The sequence below is a fragment of the Protopterus annectens genome, chromosome 9.part0 (assembly GCF_019279795.1).
Source record: "Protopterus annectens isolate FY-2018-M chromosome 9.part0, PAN1.0, whole genome shotgun sequence".
NCBI classification, from domain to species: domain Eukaryota; kingdom Metazoa; phylum Chordata; order Ceratodontiformes; family Protopteridae; genus Protopterus; species Protopterus annectens.
This window is the reverse complement of record NC_056743.1, coordinates 130,458,064-130,472,882: the sequence shown is the minus strand read 5'-3', so window position 1 is coordinate 130,472,882 and position 14,819 is coordinate 130,458,064. Positions and strand designations below refer to the sequence as shown.

At 36.0% G+C, this 14,819-nt stretch overlaps 1 protein-coding gene across 4 annotated transcripts in view; it reads left to right on the top strand.

Annotated features, from left to right (window-relative positions):
- The window catches only part of SLC1A2 (solute carrier family 1 member 2), a 472,492-nt gene that overhangs the window by 327,372 nt on the left and 130,301 nt on the right, over window positions 1–14,819 (top strand). For all 4 annotated transcript variants that reach the window (XM_044082654.1, XM_044082653.1, XM_044082650.1 and 1 more), the window contains exon 2: window positions 1,942–2,081. In XM_044082654.1, the coding sequence (XP_043938589.1) occupies window positions 1,942–2,081 (140 nt within the window). The remainder of the gene's footprint in view (window positions 1–1,941; window positions 2,082–14,819) is intronic.

Here is a 14,819-nt window from a genome sequence, read left to right as displayed (position 1 = left end):
AAGAAAACACTGTAAAATGTGAACTTCAAGATTGTTGCAACATTGCCATCTGCTGTAAGGAAAACCAAGCTAAGTATTTCAAATGTGTCTTTTAAGTTGAAAAGATCTTATGAATCTCTTTAATGTTTTACAATTCAGCTCCAGTGCGGCTGGATGAAGGTTTCATGCCCATTGTTTTAAGGATAAAGTTTATGACCAGAATTTACATGTGGAAGGTGCTTTATTGCTCTAGTTTCTGCTACTGTGTATGTGTGAAATGCCTTGTATTGTTGTAAGTTCTGAGCAGGTGTTAGATTGCTAAATAATACAGTTTGTGGCCTGAGAACTCAGACCAGGTGTTAGGTTTTCCCAGTATTCATATTGCATCATCTTAAGTGTCAAAAATGATGTAATTTGGGAAGGGCCTTAGAGACACGTTTGTTAGTAATGTTTAAATACTATTTCTCGTAAGAGACTGGAAGCATTTTGGCTTTGGACATCCAGCTTATCAGCACTCTGCCTTATGCTCACATGTAAATTTTAGCACTGTGATTTCTTGTAGGAATAGTTAAAGCTAGTAAAGATTAATTAGGTATTTTTCTTTGAAATCAGACCTGTCCTACTGTATTATTTTAAGTTTCTGTGTGATCTGTGAACTCTTCGATATCTCTGTGGTGTAGTAGTTTTGTCTTGTGATTTAATTGTTTATTATTAAATATTTTTAAAACCTTCTAACTGTGGCTGCTTTGTGTAGAGAAAAGCTCTAGAGTACATTGCATATTTATAGAGGTTATTGTAATAGGCCACTCTAAAGTAAGCCTTGACTGTTAGTCATAGTACCATTGGATAATAATATTGCACAGTAATAACTGGACACTCTTTTAAGGGCCATTGAGCAGCTGATATTATTAACTGGGTGGTGACAGTAATTACTACTGTATAATCTGGGTAAGGGGCACAGCTGGAGAATCTGTGTCAGCCTTTCCTAGGAGTGTCTGTGAAGTTGTATAAATACTTATCTCAAAGTGTGTGTGTGTGTGTGTGTGGTGTCAGCTACTTGGCAGAGACATGAAGCACTGGTTGGACAGAGAGGGTACTGGAGGTTTTAGCTTGCCCAGTTAGGCTGAGACCTGGACCCTATAGCTGTGCCAGTGGGGAGTCTTATTGGGGACCTGGTGAGCAAGGGAGCAACCAGCCCCAGACTGACTGTAATATCTGTGTGCACTTAAGGGAAATTGTACTTTACTGTGTTTATTAGTTATCCTTTCCTCTCTTCTATGAGACTACCTCCCTGGTGTTAGTGGTGAGGATTGAGGCTCCTTGATTGCTGGGCCAGGACACAGTCGTCACAGCTCCTGCATATGAATTTTGCTAAAACATGAACAGTACAGAAGTGAGAACTAACTTGAGAAAAAGAAATATGCCCAAAAGGGAAAAAAATATATCCCATGAGCAAATATTTAATTCATCCCGCACTATAAAGGGAAGTATCTGTCTTGCCTACTTGTCTTGTCTCTCTCTGTCTCTCTCTCTCTCTATATATATATATATATATATATATATATATATATATATGTGTGTGTGTGTGTAAACTTGAACTGGAAGCTAATGCTGAAGTGGTGGATCTGGTAAAGGGGATAGAAGAGTTTAAGGTCAAACCTAGCCTCAAATCATATAGTAATAGTTGGAAGTCATCAGACTTGTTTTAATTGCCTTGAATGTTTATATTTTCACATATCTTTTCTTGAGTTTGTGCTTTCTTTAAGCATTTCACAGATGTATAATTTGTGAGAAATGTACACCTCCAGGTTTTAAACATTCCAATAAATATAGTATACTTTGCTTTTAGCATTACTCATTCCACTTTATTGCTGAACTTAGCATCATGCATATTGCCAAGATATTTGACTCAACAACCCAGCTACCCACTTTTCTTAATCCCATTTGCTTTCTCTTCCATAGTGCCAACAATATGCCTAAACAAGTGGAGGTCCGGATGCATGACAGTCAGCTGAACATTGAAGAGACACCACCAAAGCCTCTACGGAACAGATTATGTGGAAAACTTATGAAAAATCTACTTCTAACTCTAACAGTTGTCGGTAAGTTTTACCTTCTAGTATCTTATTTTAGCAGTTAATAGATAGTATCACCTTCTCTGAAGGTAGCATGTCTTGTTTAAAAGTGACTTCTTGAACTTTCCTTGATCTTTTGTAAGATATCGTCTGAAATGCAGAGATGGTATCTGCTGAGATATGAACGAATTAATGATTGAAAAAGTGTCAGTTTCAAAGAATGTTTAGAACAGATCCTCAATATAGTGTTGTTATCCATAACAATATGGATTTCCAGCTAGTTGTTCACTGCCAGAATGTACAAGTTTACTTGGCATGTTTTGTTTTAATAGATAAAAATAAAAAGAAGAACAGATCAAGTGTTTCATCCAACTACATCAGGACGTCTTCAGAATCTAAAGCCAAATGCTTACAAGCACCCTTTTATTTATTTTTTTTTATTTATCATTTTGTTGTCTGGAAAAGTCCAACTAGGACAGAGCCTATTTACAGTGAAGGACTGGGGAGCAATGCTCCAGATGTATGTCTTTGGAATATGGGAGGGAACCGGAGTACTCTGAGGAAACCCACGTGAATTCAGGGAGAACATGCAAACTCTGCACAGAAGGCACACCAGCTGAAAATCAAACCAGAGAACCTCTTGCTGTGAGGTGACAGCGTTAACCTTTACACCACTGCGTCACCCATTTTTAATACTCTACACAATAAAACTAAATTAATTCCCATCTTATTACCAGGCAACCATGTTAGTCCAGTACCATTGAGAAAGACAACAATTACATTAAAATTTTTATACAACTCTAAGAACTTTAAAAAGAATAATAAATATAAACTATTGCATGGAAATTTATTAGCTTTCAATTTTGATATAGAATGAATAGAAATATTTTCATTTATAGCTGGAAACTGAGTAGCATTTAATTTAATCTGCCACTTCTCTTCTTTGGATTCCAAAAGTAATTTGTAATGACCCCCTATGGTGTTGCGAAATAAAAACTTCTTATAGGCATGACAACATTTTAAGCACCTACTGTCATGTACACAATTTATTGTGAGCTGAGCCTGTGTTTTGTGTAGAAGACTGGTAGGAACATAAAGGATTGGTTTGAATGGAGATTGCTTGATACTAGACAGTCATGGACTCCACGTACTGGGACAGGAAAATGTGGTTCTTGTTCTCAATGTTCTTATATTTTTGAAGGGGTATCCTTAGTATTAGAGGACAATATTCATTCTAATGTTAGATTTATTAAGGGGAACTGTTTAAGTAAATGCGTAGTATATCTTGCCAAGTGTTCAGGATGCCCAGTACTTTATGTGGGTGAAACGGAGTGACAGTTCCGTAAGAGAATTTGTGAGCATAATTACAATATAACAAAGTGCAATGAAAATAATGCTCAGTTTAAACATACAAGGATTTTTCTTTCCTATAAGAAGTTTTTATTTGGAATCCCGGAAAGGGTTAAAGTTAACCACGGTGGGGGGGGGGGGTGCGGGGGTTGCAAATTACTTTTGGAATCCAGAGAAGTGAGGTGGCAGATGAGATTAAATGCTACTCATTTCCCAAATATAAAAAAAATATTTATATTTATTGTATATTAAAATTAAAATCTAATAAATTTAAATGTAATGGTTTGTATTATGTTTTTAAAGTTCTTAGAGTTGTTTAACAGTTTTAATGTAAATTTTGTCTTTCTCATTATTACTAACTTAATACGGTTGCCTGGTAATAATGTAATTAATTAATTAGTTTTATTGTGTAGAGTATAAAAAGGAGGTTTGTAAGCATTTTACTTTAGATTCTGAAGAAGTCCTGATGTATTTGAATGAAAGTACTTAAGCTGCTGTTTTTATTTTTGTGTATTAAATCATACATATTATAATTTTTCGCTAGTGGCATTGTTTTGTTGCTTCTAGTTATTGCTTCAATGCTGGTTACTTAGTGTTTTTGTTATTTTTCAGTTTTGTCTTTTGTTTGTTGGAGATGATACAATTGTTTAAAAAATAGTAGTTTAACACTAGAGTTTTGTCAAGTATATAAAACTTTTTGCTGAATTAATATGTAAATCATTCAAAGATCTAATGCTGTGGAGTGCATTACTGCTTAGTGTCACCTAGGCATAAAAAACAGAATAATAAAACGTTATAATATTGGGGCTCACTCACCAAATCTCATTATATATTTTTCTAATCCGAGTGTTTTATTATGTGACCCAATAAAATAAGCAAACATGTAATCAATATGCCATTAGCATGCATAAGTGCAAGGTAAAAACCTAGCCACATATGAAATCAGTATAACACCAGTATTAATAAATTATTATTTTAATGTTGTGAGACTTCAGGGGGAGTTGGTGTTAATAAGGCGGCATGAGATTTCAAAGGTGTTCTCTGTGTTCAGTATTTAATCTAAGTTGTGTGTATGTGTGGGTATATATGTATTCTTTATATAAAATTTAACCTTCTATACAGTAATATACAAATGTAACACAAAACCCAGATTTTGAAAATAAAAACTTTAAGTTCACTAAAGCATTTACAATACCAGTAACCTAATGAAACATATGTGAGTCTGTATTTTCTGCATAACAAATGTTCAAACAAACTGTTTTTACATGACAGACATTATTCATGTAGCGCTTAAACAAAATAAATTACTTAATTATAAAAACTTGTAATAGCTGCTTTAACAATTTCCCTATAAAAAAATTAAATTTAAAAAAATAAAAAAAAATAATAACTGATGCTTAGATAAAAATACAAAAGATTAGACAACAAATTAGTGCTTTTTCTTTTTTTTTTTTTTTTCTCTCCTCATAGTTTTGTGGTATATTGGGTGTGTTTGTAGTTTTATTTATTTAGAGGTTGTAGCATTTTTTTCTCTTAAAAAGGAAATTTTTTTTAGTTAAGAGTTTAGTTTTAATTATTTTTTTTTGTTTTCTCTTTCCCAAAAAATTATGTATATAAGAATAGTGTAAATTATGTAAAGAGAAGGATTATTAAAGAATTTATGAATATTAGAGGGTTAGGAATAGGTATGAAGTGTTGTTTAATATGAATTGATATAGTTCACAACAAATTACACAATAAAACCAAAGAGATAGAAATTGTAAAGAAACTATCTTAAACATGTCATAAAGCCACACAATAAATCTTAATACATAAACTTTATATGCATATCCTTAACATAATTAATCTCTTATATAAGAATGATTATTAACATTATTAAAGTGATTATTACAAATATTAATATTATACAATTAATATTTTAACTGAAAATTTAATGATTTTAACTAAACAATGATTTTAACTATAATTCATAGTCAATTAAATTATTTAATGTACTATATTTTTTCTTGTATTTGGTGGTTTGTAATATGTTTTTGTGTATTTTTATGTTTGGTATCATAATGTCAATGAGCTGTACATCAATATAGAATTATCCATGAGTTTTCTGTTGTTTTTTCATTATGCATGAACTTATAATATATATGTTATATTATAGTATATATATTATTTTTTTTTTGTTTTTTTTTGTGTCTCCTCTTCAAATGTATAAGAGAAATATGTAGATTAGGGTGTTTTAGTATGTTGTTTTGGTATATTATGTATGTATTTTTGTCTTTTTCTTTTTTTTTTTTTTGCTTCCCCATCAAAATAATATATATATGTAGTAAAATATTATGTATACTCTTTTTCTCAAAATATAGTAGTTATCCAAAAAGAGTGTTTTAGGAAATATTGAAGATATGTTAAATATATGTTTAAATTTGAGATAAATAGGTGTATGTATAAGCTCTTTGGTTGTTTTTGTGGTTGTTTTTATTTTGTTTCTATTTCTCTTTCTGATAAAAGTTTTGAAGAATATTATAGTTTTATAGTTGTGTATGTTTATATTATATGAGAGGATGTAAATATCTTGTTGGTTTTTTTTGTTGTCCTTTCTTTCTTTTTTTATATGTCTTTGGTTTGGTTTATTGGGGTTTTTTTTTGTTGTTTGTGTTTGTGGTTTTTGTGTTAAATAAAAAAAGAAAATAATATTTTTTATATATATATATTAATATATATTTTAGTGGTGTTTTAATTTTAAATATCAATTTTTTTTGTTATATCCTTTTTTATAGTATTTTCAAAGCAGTCTTCTGAAGTATATATGCTAACTTAAAGAAGACAGAGAACTTAGGTATTGCAATCCTTTTTATAAATGTTTAGGGGCATGTATGCTTATAAATATAATATCTCCCTGATATCTCCACATCAGTTAAAATCATTGCATGATATTAGCCAATAAGCAAACAAAATTCAAACATATGCACATGAAAATAATCACTGCATAATACCTTATTAATATAGCTCAGACATTTCTGCTTTATAGTCTCACATATACTGCTGGAATATCTTAATATTATTATCAATTGTAACTTTTAGGCATATGTGACACTGTTTGCACAAACAGTAAGACAAATAGTAGTCATTATATTATGTTTTATTATATTGAGGTTTTACAATTTGCTGAGCATCTAAAATCCTATCTAGGCTGGAGTTATCATATATTGCAACATTTAAGTATCATATGTATATATATATATGTTTAAAAATATGTTTATTTTGTTTTGTGTGGGTTTGTTGGCCCTTCTCCCATAAGTATTAATATTTTGAGGTTTATTATATTAACAAGGTTTTTGGGTTTTTGTTTAGTTTTTTTTTGTTGTGTATATGGGTTTTTGTTTTGTTGTTTTTTCTATTTTTGAAGGTCATATTGTGTGGGGGTTTTTTTGTTTTCAAAAGTTGGGCAAATTTTTTTTTCTTTTTTTTGTGTTTTTTTTTTTTTTTTTTTTTAATTGGGGTTTGTTTTTTGGGTTTAAGGTCCCCCCCCCTCTCAAAAAAAAATATTATAGAAGGGAAATTAAGATATGGAAGGGAGTGTTTTGTTGGGTTTTTTTTGGGGGTTTTTTTTTTTTTTTTTTTGTTTATTTTTGGTTTTTTTTTTTTGGGTTTTTTTTTTTTTTTTTTGTGAATTTTTTTTTATTTTAGGTTGTTCATAGGTTCATAGGTTCACATTTTAGGCTATCTGTCTGAGGGCATTTCACAAGCTTAGCCCATCGCTTGTGGCTTAGGCCACCCCTTTAGTATGGGAACTATACCTATTATTTTCTGTGCTCTGTTTAGCAGTGACATCTGAGGTAATCCCTGGGTATATTCCATCTCCATCCATTGGTCAAGATTTCTCTGAACAAGGCCAGCAGGTGCTCCGCCTCACATGTATCGACTTTGTTCCACAGCATAGGAGTCTTGGGTGATGAATCTATCCCTCCAGCACGCCCTATTAATAATGTGTCAAGGCTTAAGTCTCCTAGGTTCGATGGATCTAGATTTTGAGGTGAACAGCATATTCATCAAATCAGTTTGACACACCTTTATGTTAGGGCAAAAGGTCACCTCTGAGCAAGCGGTAAGCCCACTGAATAGAGCTCAAGTTCTTCAGTCGGGCAGCATGGCCAGATTTTGAGACCCCATCCTTTGGTGAGGAACTTGTGGCCTCCAGCTGCTGTGCGTCGGGTCAGGACACATTCCGAATGGGGGCATTGTACCAATCATTGGTCTGATGAGTGATGAGTAAAGGGAGACTATGACCTCCCCTTTTGATCTAGATGAGAACTCTTCATGATAAGGTGGCAATGGAAGGTCTTCCCAACTACTTTAGCTATGACATGGGTGTCGGAATGACAGATTACTATCAACCTGGGTCCCCAGGTCCCTGATACAACTTCTTTCCGTGCCTGTGTGGATTGCCACCCATTTGGCAGCTAGGCAACCTTTGTTTTTCCCGCGGCATGACTTATGCATTTTTGGCATTTAACTTAGGCCGGCTCTGGCACCAGTTATCCGCTTCTTGTGAGGACCTCCTTCTGAAGGATATTTGTGTCAGATGTAGCTACTACATGCCTAGTTTGCAGTCATTCGCAAACTTTGTCAGCCATAACCTCCTGTGTTTGCTTTGTACTTCCCGGAAAAAGTAGAGATTTTTTCAAATAAGAGTGGGCCTAGAGATCACTGTGGACACCACCAGACAGGTCAGTTCTGACATACTAGCAGTTTGACCCTGTGGGATTCATCAATGTCGCAAACCCATCTTGTGGGATGTATGGGTTGACATTTTAAGCTGATGAGTTTTTCTACCGATACCAATGGGGTATTGTGATCAAGGCCTTTAGCCAGGATCGAGGTAGGCTGTGATTGCCTTCCTCAACAAATACTTTGTGACTGTTTCAAAAACAACCAAGCTTAAAAGGCATGATCTGCCTTTGACAAAGCCAAACTGCTGAATCCAAAGTCCGCAAATTCCCTATGTCTTTATTTTATGAGGTCCACATCCTCTGTGGCTTGCAGATGCGCTCGTCAAGCTTACTACTGTAATTTCCAGGGACGGGTGGAGGGCACCGCCTTTTGTGAAGTGGAAACACAGCTGGCGCGCCACCCCGCACGATCCAGAGGTAAGGAGATTTTGATTAAACAGCTGTCCTAGCTGTGGCCGACCTCATTGAGTTCATGGAGCACACAGTCACACCATCAGGTCCCATGGATGTTGTGTTTTGCTTTGAGAGAGCAGTTCTCACTTGGGCGCCGGAGATGTTTGGGGGCTGCAATCGTTGGGTAGATATCTCCGGGAGGGGGATAGTTTGTAATTGAACCTGTCAGCCAGTATGTTGGTGCCCAGACGCGAATCTTCACATCATTTTGAACTAGTTTGAGCATATCTGGAGCTTCTCCAGGTTTCTAACATAGCTAAAGAAGGCTTTATGATTTATCTTTTTGAGTCTTTAAATATTTTTTCTGAAATTTGCTTTGATATCTATGAGAGTTTTAGTTTTTACTATAGATCAAGGGTACCCTACCTTAAGGATTTTTGTCGATTCCTAGTAGCCTCCTTTTTGTTGTAGAGTTTGTTTATGGCTGGGGGTCCACCAGACTGGATGCTTGCCTTTTGGTACAAAGAGTTCTTGTTTTGGGATGCCCTTTATCCATGCAGCCTGTGGTGTGCCATAGAAGGTATTTGGGTAAGTGATTCATGGCTTGAGTACTTGCCCGCCGTCAGGCCTTTTAAAGGAGACCACTAGTCTTTAGAAGTGCGTGGTCGCCTTGAGAAAGTTTTTACTGTGGCCTTTTATTTGTGTGGGGTGGGATGAGGACCCAGCGAGATGGGTTTGTGGTCTGATCTCACCAGTGAGGCATACCTCCTGCAAGCAACACGAAGCTCCCATGTTCGTGGATGATGAGACTGCCATGTTATCTCTGCGTATATATCATTGCCCATGGCATTTGAGTTTATGAATTCCAGGATCTTTTTTGGGCTAGGGGTGTTTGGGTTGGTGAAAGTGTTCCAGTCTGTTAGTGAATGGAAGTCACCTAGTATGATGGTGTTTGCGATACATTTATCCCTCTAGTGTTTTCTGTGGAAGGCCATGAAAATCTCGGTGCTTGTGAGGGTAGCCCGTACATACACCGGTAGAGTAGTTCGGTTTATGGTTAATTGCACCCGGATGGTCTCCGGCGACCGTGGCGTTGCCACTCAGTCTGAGGTGTGGGTGTCCTGATGAATATGGATACCCCTCCTTTCTTGGTATTAGTCCAGATTTCAATGAACCATGATAAGAGGTAAAACCTGATAGCGCCTGGTGCCTTGGGAGCCTGAACCAGGTTTTGGGTCATACATCATGTTCTCCTGTACTGAGAAGGGCCTGAAAAGGCATTTTGAGATTTAGACTCTCAGCATGGCGTACTACTCCTTAGTTTTTTTTTTCCTTTTTGTGTCTTCTAGGGTGGCATGAGAATTTGTTTCTGCTCAAAAAGGCACTATGGGGGGTGGCAAGAGCTCTTTGCCAATATCCGGGTCCCAGGCAGGTGTCAGCCTGCAAGCAGCGTGGTCCAGCATGTCATCTGCAGACAGACACTGGATCCTTGAATGACACCAGTGTTTGGCCAATTGTTAAAGCTGGATCATCTTATCTCTCGTATTGTGGCACCAGGCCTGCAGTGAAGTAGTATACGTTTAAGGTCAGGGTCATATTGTCTGGGCTACATAATCAGAGAGCCTCAATGTCTCTTTCATGTAGTCCGTTGAGGCACGTTCAGGCTCGCTTTTACACCAGCGTGACAATGACTGAATCATATTTGTACCTGCTGTTGAGAGACCTTGAGGCGGCAAGTATGTGGCGGATTTCCCAGCGCTCACAGGCAGCTGCATTGTGACCTTTCCTACTCAGGCTCGGTGAGCGGACGCCAGTGTGTCTGACTATGAGTCACCAATGACTAGTGGCTCTATACTTGCTGTCTTATAATGTGTGATCTGTTTGACACTCTGACTGTGAGGTCTATGTGTTGCAAAAGCGTTCTTGAAGTGGTGCTGTTTGGGCAGTCTGCTTTGGTGGCCTCTGCTGTTTTGGTGATTTTTGATCAGAGCCTCCCAGCAGCCCTTGTGTGTTTATGTATGATTTGAGGTTGTATGGTAATATGGCATCAGTCTAGGTGTGTGTGGTAACTTTCTCCTCCTGACTGGTCTTGCTAAACTTATGTTGGAGAGAGAGCTCAGCCTCCAGTCACGTAGTTGCACTTCTGTGTATTTGTAGTTTTGTGGGAGGAGGTGAGGGTTGCTCAGTACATGAGGCAATTAAATACTGCTCAAGATTCTTGTGTTCACGAAGAGCAGGAGGACATTAGCAACTGATCCCTCGATATGCTAGAAGGAATAGACAAAAAACCAAAAGATTCGGGACGTAAGGACCGAGAAATGGGGGTTGCTCAAAATATCACACCAGAGGCCGATCAAGGTATAAGTACTGTAGAGCAAGTGCTACGCTTAACAGGATAGAGAATAGTTCACGGAGTCAAGTAGAGATGATCTTTAATTATAGGATACGCTGATTAGAATGTGTAGTATAGTTCTGAGGAAGGTAGTTTTAAGGGAAAATTTGAAGAGTGGACTTTAGGTAGCTCGGCTATTAAAACCTGCTTAACCGAGCTGCCCTAGTGTGCAACACAGTAGCAACTCAATAAGAAAATCACAAATCAAGGCTAAAAGTTGCTTTATAGCAGGGGCCTGATAAGACAGGAAATGACCCAAATTGGCCAACAAAACCACAAGTCATCGCTCCTAAACCACCTTCTCCGAGGACAAATGAAGAGTGAGAAATGACCCCTAGTGGCCAATAAAACTACAGTTTCAAGTCTGCAACCACCTCTCCGGGGGCAGGAAGCTGCTCAATGTTAGTCACTCCCACTGATAAACACAGAGACCTTTCCTTCAGCCCAAGCAAAAATGGCCTCATATACCCCACAGTTCAGGAACAAGCCTGTAACTGAACTTTCTTTTTAACTCAGAAAAGTGGGAAAAAGCAAGATTTTTTTTTTTTGTTTTTGTTTTTACAGAGATAGCAGAGGTTCGTCATAATACTGGTTATAACAGTGCAGTAAATGACCCCACACAAGAGTGCTAGATCAAGAAAATGCAAGTTTTAAGAAAACACAAACAAGTGCAACAGGAAATTCAGCAAACAGCTTTTTTGGTTGTGCTCAAATACAGCCAATAATACAGAAATCAAGTTTAACAAGCCAGAAAATGCTCAAGCTAGCAGCTATGCAGAAAAACTTAGCAAATAAACAGAGAAAAAAATACTTGAAAACTTCAAAGGCCCTTCTTCTCAGCGTTTTCCTCTTGGAGGTGCTTCACCAACAGCCAACAAGCCTGAAAGGCAGCTCAAACCACTGAGGCAACTAGGTTTTAAGAGAGGAAGATGAAGGAGTTATGGAAATGACCCTAGTGGCCAATAAACTACAGTTTCAAGTCAGTAACCACCTCTCCGGGGGCAGGGAAGCTGCTCAATGTTGAGTCGCGCTGGTAGACACGAGATTTTCCTTTAGCCCAGCAAAATGGCCTCGCAAGAGCTTCAAACAGTTCGGGAACAGCAAACCTGTAGCTGGGCTTTTAACTCTCAGAAAAGTGGGGAAAAAAGCAAGATTTTTTTTTTTTTTGTTTTGTTTTACAGAGATAGCAGAGGTTCACAAGTAATATCAAGTTATAACAGTGCAGTAAATGACCCCCACACAAGAGTGCTGGGTCAGGACAGAAAATATGCAAGTTTTGAAAACGATTTAAAATTAAGTGCAAACGGGAAATTCGGCAACAGCTTTTGGTTTGTGCTCTAAATACAGCTACTAATACAGAAATCAAGTTTAACAAAGCAGAAAATGCTCAAGCCTGAGCAGCTATGCAGAGAAAAGAGCACCAAGCAAAATAAAACCAGAGGAAAAATGGCAGGAAATCTCAAAGGTAAACCCTTCTTCTCAGCGTTTTTTGCTCTTGGAGTTGCTTCACCAACAGTAACAAAGCCTGAAGAACCTTTCAAACCATGGGGCAACTTGGGTTTTAGAAGGAAAGATGAAGGAGTTATAAGAGCATTTAGTGTGTCAAAACTACAGTTTCAAGTCAGTAACCTCTCGAGCTGCTCAATGTTATCACTGTCACTGATGAACACAGAGACCCTCCTTCAGCCCAAAAACAAAAATGGCCTCACAGAAACTCAAACAGTTCAAGAGACAACAAGCCTGTAACTGAACTTTGCTCAGAAAAAGTGGGGAAAAAAGAAAGCAAGATTTTTTGTTTTGTTTTACAGAATATGAGGTTCACAAGTAATATCAAGTTATATCAGTTACATTAAATGACCCACACAAAGTGCTAGGTCAGGACGAAATATGCAAGTTTTAAAAATGATTTAAAATTAAATTACAAACGGAAATTCAGCAAGCAGCTCGGATCATTGCTCTAAATGCAGCTACCTAATACGAAATCCAAAAGTTTAGCTCGCAGAAGCCAGAAAATGCTCAAGCTAGGCAGCTATGCAGAAAACTTAGCAAATAAACAGAGAAAAATCGTCTCAAAAAACCGCTTCTTCTCAGCGTTTTCTTGGAGGTGCTTCACAACAGCCAACAGAGAAAGCCTGAAACCTCAAACCTGAGCAACTAGGTTTTAAAGAGGAAGATGAAGGTATGGAAATGACCCATATACTTTTATCATTTCACCTTTCATTACTCTATTTTTTTTCTTTTTTTTTTTTCCCTCTTTCCTTTTTTCCTTTTCTTTTTTTCAGTGTTAAGGATTTTTTTTATTAAAAGGTTGGTTTTTTTTTATGTTACCTCCCTTTGAGAGGTAGGTTTTTGTTTTTTATTTTTTATGTTTTTTTGTTTGTTTGAAATAATATGTAGATCCACAGTATGAATAAAAAATAGCAAGGAAGCAAGTCATTTCAAGTCTTTTATGGTTGAATAATAAGCAGCTTTTGTCTTGAATCAGTGGGAAGTTAAATCAGTTAAAATTTTTTAGGTTTTCACATACAAAAAATTATGCTATGGTGTTAAAATAGTAATAGAAATTAGAAAAAATGCAAAAACTATTAATATGAAAGCAGAGTAAAATATGTCAGAAGTGTGCAGTTATGTTGAATAGGTTCTTTCAAAAGGGTTTCAGTTTTTTTTTTGCAAAGGAAGCACAAGTGAATAAAGGGAATAGTGAGAAATATGTGTAGTGAATTTTTTCTGTCAAAAAATGCTAATGTAATAATAAGGTTTTTTTTTTTTTTTTTTTTTTTTTTTTTTGTTTTTTTTTTTTTTGTTTTTTTTTTTTTTTATTTTTATTTTTTTGTTTGTTAATAGTTTTTTGTTTTCAAGGGTTTTGTTTTTTTTTTTTTTTTTTGCTTTTTTTTTTTTTTTCAGAAAAAAAATACATGTTGAATATTTTTTAAGAAAATATGAAAAAAAATATAATCCCCACATAATAAAATTGTTTTTCTTGGTGAAACATGAACAACATGTTAGTGTGATAGATGATTTGATCAAGCTCTATGAGTAAAGAAATTTTACATACAAATGCTTGAACTTATCAAGAATAGAAGACTTTCTAATCCCCATGGTAATTCATTCAGTAATATACCAGCCTTTTCATTAAAGAATCACTTCCCCAGGTTTGTGTTATAGAGTGAATTGTCCACAAAGCATCTGTTATTTCTTGTACCACCACTATGGTGTCATGTCTCCATACCAGTTGTAGCCAACATAACAGCATCATTTATGCATTTGTAGACAATTATAAGGTTATCTCTGACTAAACATACCATATTGAGTACAGGGACAATTGTTCCAATTGATTCCTATAATTTAAATATTTAAATCCATCTATCTGTTTATTATAATAATTCTGAATTTTTTTCTAACCTAGTTAACTGATATTTTTAAACAGAAAACTAGCCTGTTCAGTAGAGGGCAGCCGTCCATCGCTGGTGACAATAGTGTAATGGTGCTCATTTCTAGCAGAAAGGTTTGTGGCAGAAATGATTAGCAAGTGACAGTCTTATAATCTCTTGTATGAGCTCTGCTCTGCCAGCTTAGTAAAGGTACGGTTTGCGATTACTTGTTTGTACAGGAGCCCGTGCAGTGTGCCATTGTTAACTCGAGCTGTTCGTGCTGAAGTATTTTGTCCAGAGACATCCATACTAGTGATGTTATGATATCAGGGTGATTTTTTTCTACAAGGATATAATGTACCATAAGTCTGGCTGGGCAGCTGTGTATTTTTTTAGTTTTTCCATTAAACCTTGAGTTAAGTCAGCTTTGTAGAATTTTTGCATCTGCATGAAATTTTAAATTTCCTATCACCAATCATTGGAAATATTTTCAGTTAAGGCTTGATTTTTATCACATTTCATTTTCCAAGTG